We start from the raw sequence: 21,047 nt of genomic DNA on the forward strand, positions 1-21,047 counted from the left end.
AGTGTCACTTGTGTGTCACTTGTGTGTCACTTGTGTGTCTCTTGTGTGTCTCTTGAGTGTCTCTTGTGTGTCTCTTGAGTGTCTCTTGTGTGTCTCTTGTGTGTGTCACTTGTGTTTTGTGCAGTTTCCGTATATGAAGTATGTTGTACTGTTTTCTGCTCGTTCTCGAAGCATTCTCTGGCCTCCTCACGGCTGCACCGCTCCTCCACACACTCGCGCTCCAGATTGCCCGGCAGAATCTCCTCCAGATAGAACATGTTATTGGCACGTCTGGAGCGCAGCAGAACTGAACTGGCATGTTGAGGAGACTGAAACACTGACAGACAAGATGACAGAAAACACGCCATATATTCTTCATAAAGCAACATGAAGAGAGTTCTCCTTTTGTCTCTTTGTTTATATAAAGGTCAATTGGAAACTTTTTACCAGGTTACAAAACAAGCCTACAACTGTGATTCCCAGAACATTCCCAGAACAGAGCTTTAAGATACTTTTTTGGTTTCAGGAAAGTTCTAGTTTTCAACACACATGTCATGTTTGTAGAAAGGTAATCTTTCAGTTTATGTTGTTGTTTTTAACAAATTTGTAATTAATGTCACGTGGTGTAACCATCAAGTAAAAGGTATGAAAATAGTTTCTTCACCTTGAATTCATGAGATTATAAGTCATTTAAACATTATCAAAGTTTTCAATTTATGTTTCAAGTTTAACAGTATTTTTTACAAATATTATGAATTTTTAAGTTAAGAATATTAATCCGTTTTCTCATAAATACACCAAATGACCTGAAAAAAGAGTGTTTAACATCAAAATTTCAAAATATTAATATTTAATGATGTGTTTTTAAAACTTCACACACACTCTGTTTTATGATTTTTGTCACATGCTTCCGACATGTTAGTTACACCACATGACTTTGATATGTTTATATTAATCATATTCTAAAATAAAACTGCTTCACTGCTTATTGTGCACATTTATTCAGCTTTTAATGAGACTTTGATTTATTACTTTTTTTGCTGTCTCTAACAGGGAACGTTTCATCACCTTTGGCTGACATTATTATTTAAATGTTTAGAACAAATGTTGTAAAACATACGTTAATAGAACATCCTTATAACATTATTAAGCTTAAATAGCATTCAACTAAGGTTAAAGGAGATCTATTACGCCCCTTTGTACAGTATGTAATATGAGTCTCAGGTGTCCCCAGAATGTGTGTGTGAAGTTTCAGCTCACGGATCATTTATTATATCATGTTATAAACGCATCTTTTTGGGTGGAATCAAAAACATACTGATTTCGTGTGTGTCTCTTTAAATGCTAATGAGGTGCTGCTCCCCGCCCCCTTTCCAGAAGAGGGCTGTGCCTTTACAGCTGGTGCTTTGGTTACTATAGCAACAACAAATCAGAACCGATATGACTGACAGTGTAAATACTGGAGTGCAGTCTGGACTGGGAAGAGGAATCGGGATGTTACAGAGCAACTGCCCAAAAGTTGAGCGGGGGGTGTTCACTGTCCTTTTCTGCATAACGCGGCACCGTTTTGTGGTCCGTTCTGCATAACGCAGCAGCTCATTTTAGCTTATCGCGGCCCCTTCGGCCCATTTCGCGGCTGACCAACTGGCCTGCTCGGTTCTCCCGATGGCCCACTGGGAAAATGCCCGCTATGCCCGATTACCAGTCCAGCATGTCCGCTGCGTCTTCAGTGTCTCTGATCCGGGAGTTCATGAAGACTCTTATGTTCACTTTTACAGCAACAACAGACACTTATGAGACATTATTCTCTCACTGTATCTGCTCCAGGACTGTGTGTCCATCACTCAGGGGACTATGATAATAGGGCGGAGTCTGTCACCAGTCGTGGGCGTGGCCTGATCTAACATGACGTCACTTTAGAGCAGAAACGAGAAGCGTTGATTCTGACACTGTTTTTGATGAATAGAAATATAAGAAAGACTTTTAACATTGTAGGGTGTTTGTGTACACACACTGCCGACTCACATTATGTACAAACATCATGTAAAAGTGATTAATAGCTCCCCTTTAAGAAAACTGGATATTTTCATGTTCCCACACCCACAATGTAACGTTTGGAAAATGTTTTAAGAACATAAATGTGTTAGTGGGGCGGTCACACCGAATTATATTTCTGACTTTAAGCCCCAGAAAAAATATTAAAATGACTTTGAACTCGATAACTGAAAACATGTTCAAGTAATTGTTTTGTGTGAATTGCTTTTCGGAAGTTTTGTTGATTTTTTTTGGTATAATTTATTAAATGTGGACAAACAAATGTGTACATAATAGGGATGGGTGATACCACTTATGTTCTTTTCGATCCGATACCAATATTTTCAATCCAATATCGTCGATGCCAATACTGATACTGATACTTCTGTTAAATGTATTTTTTTGCGATTACTTTGGATAAAATGGGTAATTTAAAATAATATTTGTAGTCATTATTCAAGTCATTATTACTATTATTGTTACTTTTGTTTTGCATAAACAGAAAATGATTAGACTTCTGTTTTGTTTACCCTTACAAAAATTAACCATTTCACTACAGTAATACAGTATAGTGTAACCATGGTTACTACAATATTACTGTAGTAAATCAATGGGTTCAATGGTATAGTATCTGCAAGTGAAATATATATTTAAAGTAATAGGTGTCATTATTGTTCCTTTTATTATGCTACTATGAAAATTGTTAATACTTGATTATTATTCTAACTAATAAATTAATTCATAATACGCAATAAACTGTTAAGCATTAATATGAGTGTAGTAATGTTCAAGATAACTTGTATTGCCATATATAGCCTACATAAAAATTTAGTTTTGTATTTATTTGTGTAATATTATGTGCTTTTCTGTGTAGAGTGAAGTTGTTTTCCTACTTATAAATTATTTGATATCAAGAGAAAAATGCACCACGGACAGCAGTAAAGGGCAAAAAAGAAAATAAAAGAGCATCAAAAACTATCAGGGGTGCAATAACATGCAGTATTTTCACAAAGTTTCATTGCATAAGTAACATTTAAATGTATATTCATATATTTACGTGTAGCGGGGAAATAAATATGCAGTGCAAATTATAGTTTCTCCCGGGATGCTTGTGTGTCAGACGCTGGAGTCCCGCCCCTTACTGTAACGGAAGATATGATTGGTTCGCAAATATCTAATCGCATCTGAAATGAACGTTCTGATTGGTGGATCAGTTTAATCCGACTGTCTGTCTTGCCAGTGTTACCCAGAGCATCTCCGAGCGCGTTTACAGAGAATCTTTGTAAAAAAAATAAAAGTTTTATAATAATAATAAAACACAATTCACTCAACGGTGCGTTGGCGTCGCGTTATTAGATTGGAAAATTAAATTACTTGCCCTGGTTTCTGCTAATCGTCTTAAATTGGTACTTGGGAAACTTGTAGAGGAATATCAATCAGCATTCATCAAGGGAAGATATATTCAAAACCATATTAGACTAATCTTGGATATGATTGACTATCAATCACTGATACATTCAGAAAGCCTCATTTTGTTTTTAGATTTCTTTAAAGCATTCGATACTGTGGAGCATTAATTTTTATTTACAACACTTAGAATGTTTGGTTTTGGGGAAGGGTTTTACAAGGTAATTAAAATTTTTATATATCCCTTAATCCAGGCATGACTCCTAGAATTGACATCTTGCGTGGTATTAGACAGGGCTGTCCAATCTCTCCAAAATTGTTTATATTATGTACTCAAATGTTAGCTTATTTAGTTGTCAACAATCCTCAATTAAAAGCAATTACCATTTCTGATTATGAATATCGAATTAGTCAATTTGCTGATGATACAGTAATATTTTTAAAAGACAAATCTATAGTTAAAAAAGCTCTGAATATTATTTCAGTTTTTTCTGGAGCATCAGGTTTATGCCTAAATTTAAAAAAATTTGAACTTTTTCCTCTTTTTTCATGTAATGAAGAAAATATGGAATCCATACCTGTTCAATCTGAAGTGAAATACTTAGGTTTAAAAATGGTTAAAGAAATTCATATGAGAGAATTAGTAAATATGGAAGAGAGAATTGATAGTATGAAAAAATCCCTTAATCGTTGGCTTATGAGAGATCTGTCTATCATGGGCAGAATACTCTTGACCAAAGCAGAAGGCATATCTAAACTGATTTACCCATGCTACTCTCTGTATGTTTCTCCTCAACTGATAAAAAAGGTCAATTCTATTTTGTTTAATTTTATATGGAAAAACAAAACTCATTATATTAAAAAATCTCAGATGATTAAAGATTATAAAAAGGGAGGTCTAAACGCCGCTGAATTTGAATCGATGGTTGGAGTACTTAAACTGAATTGGATTAAAATGTATTTAGCACAACCCAACTCAATGTGGTATCATATTCCAAAGTCTATATTCGAGCAAGTTGGAGGACTAGATTTTTTGCTGAAATGTGATTTTGAGGTTTCCAAATTGTCAATTAAGCTTTCAAAATTCCACAAGCAGATTCTGTACTACTGGAAATTGATATTCACTCAAAATGTTTCACCACATTGTTCCACATTGTGGAATAATAGAACCATTACAATAAATAGAAAGTCAGTATTCAAAAAGGAGTGGTATGGGAAAAATGTTATACATGTTGTTGATCTTTTAGATGAAACAGGTCTAATTATTCAACATAATGCATTCATGGAGAAATTTGAGATAAAATGTTCCATTAGAGAATTTAATACACTGTGTAAAGCCATTCCTCTTGCTTTAAAACAACAAATCCAAAGCACTCTTACATACTCAAAGGTAACTGTTAAACTGCCCGAGTTAAAGATTGGAGAAGTATATATTGGAGACAAAAAATGTAGTAATAAATGAATAGGGAATGTATTAAAATGTAAGTTGTTTTCAGATTACAATAAACCTTCAAAATTTAAACAATTTGAAAATGAAACTTTTAAAAACAAATTCTGTAAGTACCTTAAATGGCCAATACTACCTCAAATGAAGGATATTCAGTTTAGGATTATTAATAAAGTGTATCCCGCTGCTGAGGTTTTGCGTAAAAGATTCCGTTTTGAAGTAGATCCTTGTGTTTTTTGCTTAGTAGAGCCCGAAACCATTGATCATTTATTTTATTCTTGTCCAGTAATATTGGAATTCTGGCAGGATCTTTTCAGTTGGTTAAACATTGATATCAACACTGATATTCCATCACTAAATTTGTTTCAGATTTTGGTTTATGCGATGGGTTTTCAAAAAAGTTGTCTTATACTTTGAACATTATTATGGGTAAATACCATATACACAAAAGTAAGTGGAATAACAGTAAGCCCTCTTTAAATTACTTTAAAAATGAATGCAAAAATTATTTAGAATCTTTAAAACATTTATCCAAAGAGAATCAAACCCTTGAAGAATTGTATAAATCCATGTATGAGTCTCTTTCCTTTTAAGTTTGGTAAGATTTAAATATGTTTTTTTTTTTAAATGTTTCCTTGCACCCCCTAGATAATAGTTAATAAATGTTGTTTTGTTTGTTGTTATTGTATGTAATATATACACATATGGACATTTAGGATGGAGATTTAAAAAAAAAAAAAAAAAGTGTATATTTGTTGGCATTTGATTGTTCCCTATTTGTTTTTGTAAATTGGTATTGTTCAATAAAGAAGAACAAAAAAAAAAGGGTTCCCTCGATCGAAAAGCTATGCATTTTCCCCATAGACTTTTGGAAAATCGCATAAAAATAAGATCTGTGTTCAACAAAGAGTTGTGACCCTTACACGTTTTGTCTATCAAGATAATATTTACAAGTTAATCCAAAATGTATACATTTTGAAGCCTAAATAAAGCCGTCAGATATAAAATGCTAACGGTAGGCTATAAACGGACTACAGCACACCATGGTCGCGGATCAACGTCATCATCAAGCTTCCTCAAACTTTATTTAAAAACACGCTCGCTCATTATGATCTGCGCTGTGTATGAACACTTATCCACTTTTTCATGAGAAATATTGCCCATTCGTTTTTTCCAAAAATGTTAGAAACTAATTTTGTTTATGCGTGTCTCTCTGAGATTTTTTAAAAATCTTTTGTTAATGTTTTATTTATTCGTTTATTATTTTGTTAGTTTATATTATTTTCTTTGTGATTAAGATTATTATGCCTGATCATTGTGCCCCAAATAAACTTTAAAGATTATCTTTCACAGTATTATGTTTGATTGTATGTTTGCATACCATTTGCTAATTCGCCAGAAAAAACCCGCGATTTTACCATCTCATAAGCACTAACGTTAGCTATGGCCGTATCAATTTCCAATCTTATGTCCTTTTTCTTAGACGATAGAAAAACCATAGATCGAGGAGAGAACCACTATAAATGTGGACATGTAGAACAGTGCAGATTTACTTGCCGGTATTGTAAGGGCCAGCATGAGGGACAAGGTTTGTCGAGTCTCGGTAAGTAAAACTAGGGAGAGATGAAAAGGTAAACTTTAACGTGAGGCTGAAACGCGGGCTAGTGAGAGATTTCCTGTTTGTCATGATGACGTCTAAAGTCCCCGCCAAAGGATGTAGTCCCTTTTAGCAACTTGTTAGCAATCACCGTTTTTAAGACACAATAAAGTTTAAAAAACCACAAGCAGGTTATAACTGGTGTGTTTTATTTCATAGATCAAAACGTGAAAATATTTAGAGGCTTTGTTAACCACAGACCTTATTTCAGGTGATTTAGCAAAAACCCATTCAAAAAACACATAGACTTTAGGGCGAGGGAACCGGAAGTGCTAAAATGCTAACTCACTTCCGCGTTTTGGCCTACAAAGTGACGTCATAACTTCGGCACTCTATATAGACGAATCCATTTTATTTCACTTTGAAGTTTAAGATTATTGTTCGTGGTAACCAAACAATAATACCCCTAGATAATAAATAAATAAATATATATATATATATTTAGAATCGATATTTTTGCGTGAGGATCGATATTTTCGATACAACATAAGTATCGGAAGATACTTTTAGGATCGATCCGCCCATCCCTAGTCCATTGTTGCCAAAGGTTTGCTGGAGGTTCACCACTAACGATAAACATCTGCAAACATCTGGCAAACATTTACAGTGATTCAAAAGATCATTTGTATGTGAAAATCACAAGCAGCAAAATTGACCCGTTTAGACTTATTGTAAGGACAATTAATCATTTAGCCAAATGATGCAAAAAGTGTGACAATATTATTCAGTTGTGTGTATTTAGGATCAGTGAGAGTCTGAACACATGTTATAAACAGACTTTACTTTCTAGAAATCCAAAGTGATGAAAGAGCCCAAAACTGAAGAATCACCAGATTATGTTTAATCTCAGATATGCAAATCTTGTGTGATGGATGAATGCTGACAGTTGTGTAGTGTGTGTTAAACTCAGATCAGATCACAATAATGATTTACACAATAATGTAAACATGAAATCTTTGAAGGTCAGTTCTTACCTGTGCGTTCACTCAACACATGACGACTGTACAGTGTGAAGAAAAGCCATATTAATAACTCCATCGTAATCAGTCAACAAAACCACACAGACTCCCGTCCGTCAGTGATCACACTGATCGATCGCCAACTTCTCTGTAGATCTGACCGCCCACAGTCAACTCTGTCAATCTCACGGCACATTACAGCTTTTCTGACTGTTTCACTTCATGATGTTGGACACCTGAAGTCCTTTCTTTCACCTGCAGTCCGAAGACTTCATGAACGACACCCAGTTTACTTTGGAAACGTTATTTCTCAGGTCTGATTCCAAAATGATGATTTAACAATGTCAATCTGAATCAGTTATTAAACAATCACTTTACATTCACGAGTGTATATTTAAATAAACTCAGTATCGGGCCGTCAGTGTTTCTGGGAATTGTGTGTCTGAACTCTAGACTGTAAACAACCGCTCAAACATGAGCCTCACTGTTGACCTCTGACCTCAACATGTGACGCGTGTGTGTTTAAAGTTGAAAGCTGAAGAGTCTCTGTAACTGTTGACAAGTCTTTAAAGTTTATTTCTGAAAATACTTCAGTTTAAGTGCACTTATCGTACATCTGAATATTACAGAAACAGATGAATAAAATCAATAAAACACAAAATCACTGAGTACTTTCTGTTTTACAATTGCGCAACATCCAGTGTTGGGTGTGACCTAATTACAAAGTAACTAGTTATTGTAATCTAACTACATTTATTCAAAAGGTAGAGTAACACATTACATTTTAAGTTCTTGTAATCAGATGTCATTACTGACTTAGGTACATTACTAGGGTTACACATATTACTGCAATGATATTTATGACATATACTGTAAAATATTAATTATATTCATACGCACGTCTGTTGACGTTTTAACAATTAAAGAGCGTGTGAGAAAATATAGATATTATTGCGAACTCTTAAGAACTTTTCTGTGAAGTGTGTTTTAGAAAGTAGCTTAAAAGAAAAGTAATTAGTCATGTGATTACTCTTTCGCTGAAGTAATCAGTAATGTAATAACTGGTGATTTGTAGTGGATTACAGTTTTGAGTAACTTACCCAACACTGTAAATGTCTCGTTTGGATTTTTAAAGTCAACATGAAATGAAGAAGAAATGTAGGGCGGGACTTTTATTGGGCGGTGAAGAGAGTGTCTATGACAGGACGCTTAAAAATGGGAGGGCTTGATTAAGTCGTTTCAAACATTTTATTCTTTTGACGTATCTGTTCTGATGATTCAGAAAGTAAATAGAGTTGATTCTGATTTCATGTTGACTTTAAAGAATCCGTATCAAACTCTTCGTATCAAACTCTTCTTCGGCAGCTCTCTCTTGACTTTGGGCTTTATCAGACTCTCTGTTTGAGGCATCACTTTCTCCATTGCATTATAAATCCATTTGATGTACTTGGACACCTGCGTGTAGATTCCGTACTTGCCCTTCCGTGCGCATCCCTCGCCCCAGCTCACCACCCCTGTCACATACCACGTGTCTTTGTAGCGCGTCACGTGTGGCCCGCCGCTGTCGCCCTGACATGCATCTTTGGTTTCCTGGTCGTAACCGGCGCAGAACATGCGACTGGAGATTTTAAAACTGCTGGATTCTAGGCATTTCGCACGATCGACGTACGGCACCGCTAATCTCTGGAGATTGGTGGACTGAAGGCCGCCTTCATGCAAACGGCCGAAACCGCTCACTCTCCCGACGTCTTGTTGCATCAGCACGCGCTCTGCGAAATCACGCTCCGGTATGCAGGCGGGAATGATGTATTTGGTGAATTTGATTGGCTCGCTGAGTTTAATGAGGGCGATGTCGTTATGGTAGGTTTCAGGGATGAAGTTCATGTGGACGAGGATCTGGTCTACATTGTGTGTTGACTCACGACCCTCTTTGTGCAGCCTGTCAAACTCACCTGAAATACACAAACACACAAACTCTTATAACAGAACACAGAATCACACATTACACAAGACTTACAGAAACATGAGATCTCTTTTGGCACGATCTCTGAGCAATAACATCATTTCATCTGGTAGATTATCAATATTTATAGTCTTGTTTATATGAAACTCATGAAAACTATCAATGAATATTTGTCATTATATTTATAACATTTTAAATCAAAATATATCACTTTTTCCATGCATTTTTCAAAAGTTCAAAAGAGTGAAAACAGCATTTAATTTGAATAGCAGTTTTGGAGAGTAGTTTACTAAAGGTAGCGACACTGCTAATGTAGTTCAGTTATTTTCAGAAGTGTGACAACAGCTCTGCTATTTTTACAACAGTCCAGCTTTTAAAGTAACAAGCTACTTTTTCCAGCGAGTAGCGCTGTTACATCACAAAACGCACAGTTTTTCACTTCTCGTGAGGCGCAAAGCACAGCCTGCAAATCCCGTGAGCTAACCGTTATCCAATTTACTTGTGAGCACTAATTTTAAGCGGCATTTTCACGCCAGCGCAAAGTGCAAGTGTTCGTGGGTGTATGTGCGCAAACTGTGTCTGTATTATATATAATAATGAGGTGGCGTTGCGTCGAGTCGTTTCAGAAGCCCGTCTGTTTTCAGCACAAAGTCTAAACTCACTACCTGCAGTTCAGAGATTCACCAGCAGGTGCTGAGAAAGTTCACGTCCAAACTCTGAAAACATAGTGGAACGTCAATAAATGTTTTATGAAAGAAAAACGTGCTAGATTTGTGTTAAACTCTCCAACTGGTGAATTTTTGTGCTGCCGTCCACAAATTTTCACACTCAAATTTAAAAGATCATCATTCACACATACTGTGGACTTGGATTCATTTTGCCAGAACACCCCCTTCAAAAAAACAACTCCAGTTATTCATAAATAACATTATAAATGTTAACAATCTTATTATGAATAGAAATTATTACACTTTTTGTTGTTGTTGTCCTTACATTGTAAACATGTAATTCTGGTTCTGTTTACTCCATTTCCTTCCAAAAACTCGTATTTTATTCCACTAGATGGCAGCAAATACTCAAAAAAATATTTAGTTTCATATTCCATCACATTACACAGATGTGAACTGTAGGGGGTGCTCTAACACATTATACCCCTCACAGATGTGAACTGTAGGGGGTGCTCTAACACATTATACCCCTCACAGATGTGAACTGTAGGGGGTGCTCTAACACATTATACCCCTCACAGATGTGAACTGTAGGGGGCGCTCTAACACATTATACCCCTCACAGATGTGAACTGTAGGGAGCTCTAACACATTATACCCCTCACAGATGTGAACTGTAGGGGGCTCTAACACATTATACTCCTCACAGATGTGAACTGTAGGGGGCTCTAACACATTATACCCCTCACAGATGTGAACTGTAGGGGCTCTAACACATTATACCCCTCACAGATGTGAACTGTAGGGGGCTCTAACACATTATACCCCTCACAGATGTGAACTGTAGGGGGCTCTAACACATTATACCCCTCACAGATGTGAACTGTAGGGGCTCTAACACATTATACCCCTCACAGATGTGAACTGTAGGGGGCTCTAACACATTTTACCCCTCACAGATGTGAACTGTAGGGGGCTCTAACACATTATACCCCTCACAGATGTGAACTGTAGGGGCGCTCTAACACATTATACCCCTCACAGATGTGAACTGTAGGGGCGCTCTAACATATTATACCCCTCACAGATGTGAACTGTAGGGAGCTCTAACACATTATACCCCTCACAGATGTGAACTGTAGGGGGCTCTAACACATTATACCCCTCACAGATGTGAACTGTAGGGAGCTCTAACACATTATACCCCTCACAGATGTGAACTGTAGGGGGCTCTAACACATTATACCCCTCACAGATGTGAACTGTAGGGGCGCTCTAACACATTATACCCCTCACAGATGTGAACTGTAGGGGGCTCTAACACATTATACCCCTCACAGATGTGAACTGTAGGGAGCTCTAACACATTTTACCCCTCACAGATGTGAACTGTAGGGGGCTCTAACACATTATACCCCTCACAGATGTGAACTGTAGGGGGCTCTAACACATTATACCCCTCACAGATGTGAACTGTAGGGGGCTCTAACACATTATACCCCTCACAGATGTGAACTGTAGGGGGCTCTAACACATTATACCCCTCACAGATGTGAACTGTAGGGGGCTCTAACACATTATACCCCTCACAGATGTGAACTGTAGGGGCTCTAACACATTATACCCCTCACAGATGTGAACTGTAGGGGGCTCTAACACATTATACCCCTCACAGATGTGAACTGTAGGGGGCTCTAACACATTATACCCCTCACAGATGTGAACTGTAGGGGGCTCTAACACATTATACCCCTCACAGATGTGAACTGTAGGGGGCTCTAACACATTATACCCCTCACAGATGTGAACTGTAGGGGCGCTCTAACACATTATACCCCTCACAGATGTGAACTGTAGGGGCGCTCTAACACATTATACCCCTCACAGACGTGAACTGTAGGGGGCGCTCTAACACATTATACCCCTCACAGACGTGAACTGTAGGGGGCGCTCTAACACATTATACCCCTCACAGATGTGAACTGTAGGGGGCGCTCTAACACATTATACCCCTCACAGATGTGAACTGTAGGGGGCGCTCTAACACATTATACCCCTCACAGATGTGAACTGTAGCCTTAAATAGCTTTAATGTAGTAAGCTTCTTTTTGTTACTAACTTGTAGTGTGGCTGACTACTTTTTTAAAAGAGCAGCTTGACTGTAGTTTAACGTAGCTTGAGAAACTACAGTGTCAAAGTAGCTTCAGCAACATTGAAAGAATATGTTGCTTTAAAAGCGCTCACATACCCACAATCACTCTGATGGAGATATTCTGATTCATACAGTGAGCGGCGGAGAGGATGAAGTACTCATTTAAAATGGTGCCGCCGCAGAAGCCCACGTCATCCTCATTAATGAGAAGAGCCTGAAGAACAGAAACACAGGAGCTAGTGAACATCACCAGACTGTGGGGTGGAAGAAGAGGTTAGGATGTCAAAGCCGTCACTTGATCAGTTTGACGATGTTTCCTCTGAGCTCAATGAAAAAGGTTTGACACTGTGCACGTAAAATCTTGAAATTAGCATAAAAATAATAGTACCTGCCAAGGGCATTCTCCAGGAGGACAGTCCACTCCATTCACAATTTTCTTTTCAACAAACATTATTTCTTCATGAGGTAATTCATCCACTAGATTCTTGATGTCTGGCTCATGATAACCGAAGATGCTGCTGGTGTCACTAACGGTCATGTTCTTTGACCCGTTCACTGTCTTGATGTCCGGCTCGTGAACACTGGAGTTGCCGCTCAGGTTTTTGACAGGCGTGTTTGACGTGTTCTCCGTCTCGATGTCACTGTTGACTGAAGTCTCGGAGTTTGACTCGTCAGTGTTTTCAATGTCGGTGATGGTTGGTGTGTACATGAAGATTGTTCTGGTCTTCTCAGGATACACAACGCCACATTTGAATGGATCTGAAATGAATGTAAATGTTGCATCTGAATGATTAACATAAAGATACACAAACATTATTGAGCAAAAGTGTACGTCAAATGACATATAGCCATTCACGTGAAATCCAATATGGCTTCTACCCTGATTAGAGTCCATCGGGGTATGTTACCTTGGTAAACGTCTCTCACACACACATCGTCACTCATATTTACCATCAGATTGACAGGACTTCCCATTGGAGCTCAGTGTGTATCCATTAGCACAAGAGCAGGCCACTTTCCCTTTGTCCACCTTACAGAAATGATTACAGCCACCGTTTTCACTCTCACAGAGTTTCGGAATCGCTGGAACAACATCACAACATAGTTACAAACACAGACACTAAACTACTTCCTGTTGAAACAGGACATGTGTTGGTGGTGTGTGTGTGTGTTGATTGTACTTGATTGTAAGTATGGGTCGCCGCTGGCCAAATTGATGCCCTACTCAGAGTTCCTGGAACTGGGATATCGAGTGATATGAGTGTGAAGCGATCGTCTGTGTTCTGCAACTGCTTTCGGTTCCTTGAATAACATATAACGTATGAGTAAGGGCAGCCGGTGGACTTTCTGGTGCCCTCCTAGGGTAAGATGGTGCCTCCCTAGGGAGTTGGTGCCCTACGCAGACTGTGTAGTATGCGTTTAGGGAGCGGTGGTACTGTTTTAAGTAGGGCTGTTGATTTACATTAACATTTATGCATTTGGCAGACGCTTTTATCCAAAGTGACTTACAGTGCACTTATTACAGGGACAATCCCCCCGGAACAACCTGGAGTTAAGTGTCTTACTCAAGGACACAATGGTGGTGACTGTGGGGATCAAACCAGCAACCTCCTGATTACCAGTGTATTATACAGTGCACTTATTACAGGGACAATCCCCCCAGAGCAACCTGGAGTTAAGTGTCTTACTCAAGGACACAATGGTGGTGACTGTGGGGATCGAACCAGCAACCTTCTGATTACCAATGTATTATACAGAGCACTTATTACAGGGACAATCCCCCCAGAGCAACCTGGAGTTAAGTGTCTTACTCAAGGACACAATGGTGGTGACTCTGGGGATCGAACCAGCAACCTTCTGATTACCAATGTATTATACATTGCACTTATTACAGGGACAATCCCCCCGGAGCAACCTGGAGTTAAGTGTCTTACTCAAGGACACAATGGTGGTGACTGTGGGGATCAAACCAGCAACCTTCTGATTACCAGTTCAGTGCTTTAGCCCACTACACCACCACCACTACAATTTAGGGTTAGTGCTCCTCCGGGGGCAGTAAGTGTAACTTCAGCTGTATAGGCAACACGCATCTTATACAGAGAACATGCCACTTAACAAGAGGAGACAACCAAAGTCTTATTAGCGAGTCACTGTCGGTCATGTTTGGAACGCTCTCGGGAGGTTGGGTGTTTCTCCCATTCATTTAAATAGAAGTGGTCAACATATGATGAGAACACATTCTTGAAACACAGCTTGATGGAGTGCAAATCTGAGCGCAGGGATCTCAAGACGTGTTTTTGTACATTTCAAACCACTTGGCGCAGTCACCTAATAATGATATGTGCATGACACAATGCAACCAAAGTGAGACGCTCCAGAATCATCCGTATGACACAGGTGTGCATTGACACATCCTTATAATAAATCTCGGACTGATTGACAAATTAAATTGCAAAATGGATTGCTGTTAGGGCAATGACAGGTTTATGTAATATATTGCATTCTAAAGCCACTTTTGTCTCATCGATGCTTAATGTAATGCATTTTAATTATATATATATATATTTCATTTGTAATTATTTACATTGAAATATTTATCATTATTTCATCATTATATATTGAATTATTGTTATTCGAGGGACTTTCTCAGCAAATATTTGTATATGCGATTAATCAAGTAATTAATCATATTACCGTGTGAATAATTTGATAATTTCTTTACTAGACTGACAGCCCTAATTATAAGTGTAGAATCATATATATATATATATATATATATATATATATATATATATATACATTTTGTTTCAAAAATATATGTACAAGATATATAGAAATATTTCAGTAGTTTAAGAGTGGATTACATCATTCACAGTGCATTGGTGGGCGGAGCTCTTTTAACATGATTCTCTGATTGGTGGAGCTCTCTTGAGGATTATGGGTAGTGTAGTTCCTCACCAGGAATTCTGCTATTAAACAAGATCTTTTAAAAATAGGTGGAGGGGCAATCTCATTCTACAGAGCATTTGATTGGGCAATTATGTGGATACTCTCCTGAGTCATGGCCAGTACTAATATGCAATCTTTGAGTAAACTAGCACAGATGATGCTTAAGCTAACAGACATGAAATAAAAGCCACACAACTCACATTTTGATTTCACGAGGTCTTTAGAGGTGTGTTTGGAGGTGTAATGCATTATAACAGAATGTGCTTTATTACCAATCTCACAGTTGTACCCTTTAAACCCTGCGGTACAGAAGCAGGTGTACGGGCCAATCCCATCTTTACACACCCCATCATTGAGACACGGGATAGACAAACACGCATCACCATCTGTAGAAACAGACACACAGATAAATGACCTGCTACAATTCATAATCATTATATAATGATCATTATACACACTTACCGACATATTTATTCCAAAATTCCTTCTATTAGAGAAAAGAGAAACACATTTGGGTCAGAAAACAGTCATTTGTGAAATTTCTACTGATATAATTAACCAGTGTTGTGTGTAATCTGATTACAAAGTAATGTAACATAACATTCTTGTATCAGATTACAGTTACATTTAACAATTAAGGTAATTACTTTATAATATATTATTACTTTGGTTACATATTTCTATATAATTGTGTTTAGTGTATACATAGTTCTAAAATATTAATGCATATAAAATATGAGTTCATATGTTTGTCTGTTAGCGTTTCTGTGATTGCTGACCATAAACTAAGAGGAAATAGAGACATTTTGAATTTGTTGACATCTTTTTTAGAAAGTAACAAATCATCGGGGCTCTGGGTATCTCAGCGAGTATTGACGCTGACTATCACACCTGGAGTCGTGAGTTTGAATCCAGGGCGTGCTGAGTGACACCAGTCAGGTCTCCATAACAACCAAATTGGCCCAGTTGCTAGGGAGGGTAGAGTCACATGGGGTAACCAAATTGGCCTGGTTGCTAGGGAGGGTAGAGTCACATGGGGTAACCAAATTGGCCCGGTTGCTATGGAGGGTAGAGTCACATGGGGTAACCAAATTGGCCCAGTTGCTAGGGAGGGTAGAGTCACATGGGGTAACCAAATTGGGCCGGTTGCTAGGGAGGGTAGAGTCACATGGGGTAACCAAATTGGCCCAGTTGCTAGGGAGGGTAGAGTCACATGGGGTAACCAAATTGGCCTGGTTGCTAGGGAGGGTAGAGTCACATGGGGTAACCAAATTGGCCCAGATGCTAGGGAGGGTAGAGTCACATGGGGTAACCAAATTGGCCTGGTTGCTAGGGAGGGTAGAGTCACATGGGGTAACCAAATTGGCCTGGTTGCTAGGGAGGGTAGAGTCACATGGGGTAACCAAATTGGCCCAGTTGCTAGGGAGAGTAGAGTCACATGGGGTAACCTCCTCGTGGTCACTATAATGTGGTTCTCGCTCTCGGTGGGGCGTGTGGTGAGTTGTGTGTGGATGATTCGGAGAATAGCGTGAAGTCTCCACACGTGCTACGTCTCCACGGTAACGCACTCAACAAGTCACATGATAAGATGCGCGGATTGACGGTCTCAGACGCAGAGGCAACGGAGATTCGTCGCTACACCACCACGACGACTCGGATTGGGGAGAAAAAGGGGGTAAAAAAATAAAACTAAAGTAACAAAACATTAAGTAATTAGTAATTTGATTACTTTTTATATTAAGTAATCATCAAGATAATCTGATTACAATTTTAGAGAATTAAAAGTAATTAGTAATTTAGTAATTTAAAATTTTTATTGGATTACTTTTTTGTAACTTAATTAACAGATACACTATTTTATAGAGTTAACCGTGTATTGTGTCATGCAAAAGAACTGAAAATAAAGCATTAAAGGGGTCATGACATGAGAAACCAAATTTGCCTTGATCTTTTGGTATATAAGAGGTCTTTGTATCATTAAAACGTCCTGCAAGTTTAATATTTTAAGACGTCCTCCCCATTCTAAACGAATCATTTATTTAATCAAGCTTAAAATACAGCTCGTTCTGGATTCATGGTTAGAAGTGACGTGTCGGTTAGAAGTGACGTAACAGCGTTTGCATATGACCGCCTCCAGCACAACATAACTACGCTTATAAGCGCAAGACAACTACGCTCATTTACGTATCGCCGTCGCCTCACAAGTGTTCAGTCGATGGACAGCGAGCTCTGACAGAGACTACTTGTGCACAGGAAAATTACGATGCCACACAGATGTGCTGTTCCTGGCTGTGGTCAAACAAAACCTCTGAATAAGCTGCCGAAAGATCCAGACGTCAGGGAAAAATGGATGCAGTTTATTTTTTGCGGACGTTCCAGTCACGGCAGTGTTAACTTAAGCGTTTGTTCTGTACATTTTAAGGATGACTGTTTTGAGAACAAATCTCAATATGATGCTGGCTTTGCCAGAAAACTGTTGCTCAAAGATAAGTCCGTGCCGACTATTCTGGGAACAACGACGACGCAAACTGTAAGTAATCTATTTTAAACTTTAAACTACTTTTTAAAGCGCAATTTCATTCATTATGAATAATCACAGTGTTTTTACTTAGTTTACTTGCATATTGTTCTGGCTGGGAGCGTCAATAATTGATACATAGGCACTGACGTTAGCCAATCATAACAGTGGGCGTTAACACTGAAGTCTTAAATGGAAAACGCCCCCAAAACAGACTGTTTGAATCAGAGGATGAGAAACAGGGTGGGAAAAGGTCATAAATCACTAGATTTTAAAAGTTTTTCTTAAAAAAAAATATATTAATACTATAATTGCACCTAAGGGAACATAATAATACAATAAAAAAAAAACATGTCATGACCCCTTTAAATGTATTAAATGTTTGCAATGTATTTTCTGAGTAAATGCAGAGTTCCTGCTCTCTCTATCCAACTCTGTTGCACATTTCCCTCTTTAAAATCGTTCTGACATCATATCTGAGGGACATCTGAGGGACATCTATAGCTTATATTTGGCATCATAAAAGACTTTTGGACCAAATAGTTCAAACTGTTTATCTTTCATTTTCAGTATTTCATTATTTTACACTTATATTGGCCTCGTCAAGATCAATAGTGATTAAAAAAAACGAATTTGTTGACTGTAAATAATGTGGTGTGGAACGATAAACAACCGTTTTTTGATCATCCTCATAGATCTCTCTGGCCTCCTCATAACTACAGCGCTCCTCAACACACTCTCGCTCCATGTTTCCCTGCTTCAGCTCCTCAAACATGGTGTTGGCACGCCGACGTCGACTTAACACCTGATTGGCATCTTGATTATGGAGGAAGACTGCAGACACACATGACATCACCAGTGACATCATCATCATCATCATCATCATCAAGTCCTCTAGTGAACCAGTGTAAAAGTTGAATGTTGTGAAATAAGCAGAACTCTGTCTCTTTAAATAACACACAAGTAACAATCACTGTAAAGCTTCAGTCTGACATCGTAAACGTATTAAGGTCAAGTTCGTGACCTTTAGATCACAACCACAGAAGGTTCGGAGATAAAACAGGCTCATCGACTATAAGAGGAATTGAAAACACACCATGTACACACACACACACACACACACACACACACACACTCATGAGACGACACACAGTCTTGGGTTTTGCTGATGAACTCACCCTCAGACGATACACAGTGAATTAGAAACACACACAGAATGTTCCAGAAGAGACAAGACATGATGAGATCTTCAGCGCTCTTCTACATGAGAGAATAGTTCAGAAAACAGAGAGCAGGTCAATGAACTGACTGAACGATAGACAGAGAGAAATGAGAGAAACGGGGGAGGAGTGAAGAGACGTTGAGGGGAGGACAAAATACAAGCAGATGAGGGAAGTTTAGGGATGTTTACATTATTGAGACGTGTAATATTTCACTTCAGAGTGCAGGAACACATCTTCAAACCGCAGAGAGAGTGAGACAATATCAGGAGTTCTCCCTGAAATGATGTGAGACTTTGGCCTGCACTGATATGGACATTGTTGACGTGCTTCAAAGACCCCATGAAATCAAAATGAGAATTTAGTGGCTTGGAAGTATTTTCCCCCTTTATTTTCTCCACAGTGATTTCATAACACCCTTGATAAAAGAGTTGTGCGCTGTGAACAAACCAAACCAGCTCCGAGGAGAATCACAACATCACAAACTTTGATTTGAAGCACAAAAGTGTTTGAAAAATCAGACAAAACGTCTTTAATGAGGGAATGAACTACAATCCCATGATGCATTGCGAATGACGTAATCCAGTTAAAAACGATGGAAAATATCAAACTTGATTTAAAGTTGTTGATTGTAATTATAGAAACAATATATTTTAATTTGATTGGGAAATATTCCGATATATACAGATATAAAAGTATTTTGAGAGTGCAGAGAGAGCGACTCGATTACATCATTCACAGTGTATCAGTGGGTGGAGCTCTTTTGAAGGGATTCTCTGATTGGTGGAGCTCTCTTGAGGATTATGGGTAGTGTAGTTCTTCACCAGGAATTGTGCTATTAAACATGATTTCTTTATAAATGAAGTTGTAATAACATGGACTGATGTGTTTGACAGAAGCTTAAACCATCGATTAACAACCTCAGAGCTCACGGTAGATCTGTCTTTAAATATTTACAAGTTATCATTAATAATGTATTTGTCAATGGACAAAATGAATGTGACTTTACTTCTGGAAAGAGACTGTTGAGCTCTATTGCACATAGCAAATGAGCGTTCATGGCTGTAAACTAAAGGCTACTGGCTGTTTCATAATAGAGACGAGCCCTTTGATATAAACATACAACTTCCTGTTTGACTCCAGTTAAACAAGCACAAAATGATGCCAGTAAAAGGAACAAACCCATAAACCCATCTTTGGAAATGTTAGTTAAATCCTCCTCAGACCATTTGCTTTGCAGTCCAAACATGTAAATGCATAGTTATAATGTCAGTGTTTATTAAAGTATCAGTCCAGTGGTTACAATGACTTTCTCTTCATCATAAACAAAGAAATCCACTGTGTCGGATCCAAGGGCATTGCTTTAAAGTTGGTAGGAGCATATACGGTCTCTGTGACCGCTTTAGACTCAAAACAAAAATGTCTCTGACGCTTTCTGCCTGTCAATCTCGCTCGTTCTCACATTATCTAAGTTGCAGTGAATTATTGAGGTTTAATGCCATATTTATGCCATGTTGTTCATAACAGCTGTCAGTGGAGGGCGCTCTTGTGCATTTGTTGTTTTTGACAATCGTTTCTACTCCTGATGGTCTCAATAAAACTCATTTGGGATCTTAGGAGGGCGGAGTTATATTTATACTTGTTTAAATCTACTCATTTCAATGATGGCACGTAAGATAGCAATGGTAATTCGCCATTGAGAGACTCTCACAGTTTCAAATACAATATGAATAAAATATTTTATACATCAAACACTATATTGACATTTAAAAAAGGGAAATTGTGGGTCTGTCTATCTCAGCGAGTATTGCCGCTGACTATCACACACTGGAGTCGTGAGCCTGAATCCAGGGCGTGCTGAGTGACTCCAGTCAGGTCTCCTTAGCAACCAAATTGGCCCGGTTGCTAGGGAGGGTAGAGTCACATGGGGTCACCTCCTCGTGGTCACTATAATGTGGTTCTCGCTCTCGGTGGGGCGTGTGGTGAGTTGTGTGTAGATGCCGAGGAGAATAGTGTGAAGTCTCCACACGTGCTACGTCTCCACGGTAACACGCTCAACAAGTCACGTGATAAGATGCGCGGATTGAGGGTTTC

General features: G+C 38.4%; 2 protein-coding genes across 2 annotated transcripts in view; both read right to left on the reverse strand.

Annotated features, from left to right (window-relative positions):
• Positions 1-7,883, reverse strand: part of prozb (protein Z, vitamin K-dependent plasma glycoprotein b) — a 17,961-nt gene extending 10,078 nt beyond the window's left edge. Inside the window, exons 1-2 of the mRNA XM_052126469.1 lie at positions 7,499-7,883; positions 150-316 (exon numbers count right to left, since the gene is read on the reverse strand). Of these exons, the coding sequence (XP_051982429.1) occupies positions 150-316; positions 7,499-7,562 (231 nt within the window). The 5' untranslated portion in view covers positions 7,563-7,883. The remainder of the gene's footprint in view (positions 1-149; positions 317-7,498) is intronic.
• Positions 7,884-8,032: 149 nt separating this feature from the next.
• Positions 8,033-19,079, reverse strand: f10 (coagulation factor X). Its single transcript, XM_052126452.1, has 8 exons — positions 18,912-19,079; positions 18,407-18,567; positions 15,678-15,702; positions 15,488-15,601; positions 13,218-13,349; positions 12,655-13,025; positions 12,363-12,480; positions 8,033-9,435 (listed from the first exon to the last, which is right to left on the reverse strand). The coding sequence occupies exons 1-8, from the start codon at positions 18,970-18,972 to the stop codon at positions 8,816-8,818; spliced, it is 1,602 nt and encodes a 533-aa protein (XP_051982412.1). The 5' UTR covers positions 18,973-19,079; the 3' UTR covers positions 8,033-8,815.
• Between the last annotated feature and the right edge of the window lie 1,968 nt (positions 19,080-21,047).

Source organism: Xyrauchen texanus, chromosome 5 (assembly GCF_025860055.1).
Source record: "Xyrauchen texanus isolate HMW12.3.18 chromosome 5, RBS_HiC_50CHRs, whole genome shotgun sequence".
In the NCBI taxonomy this organism is placed as follows: Eukaryota; Metazoa; Chordata; class Actinopteri; order Cypriniformes; family Catostomidae; genus Xyrauchen; species Xyrauchen texanus.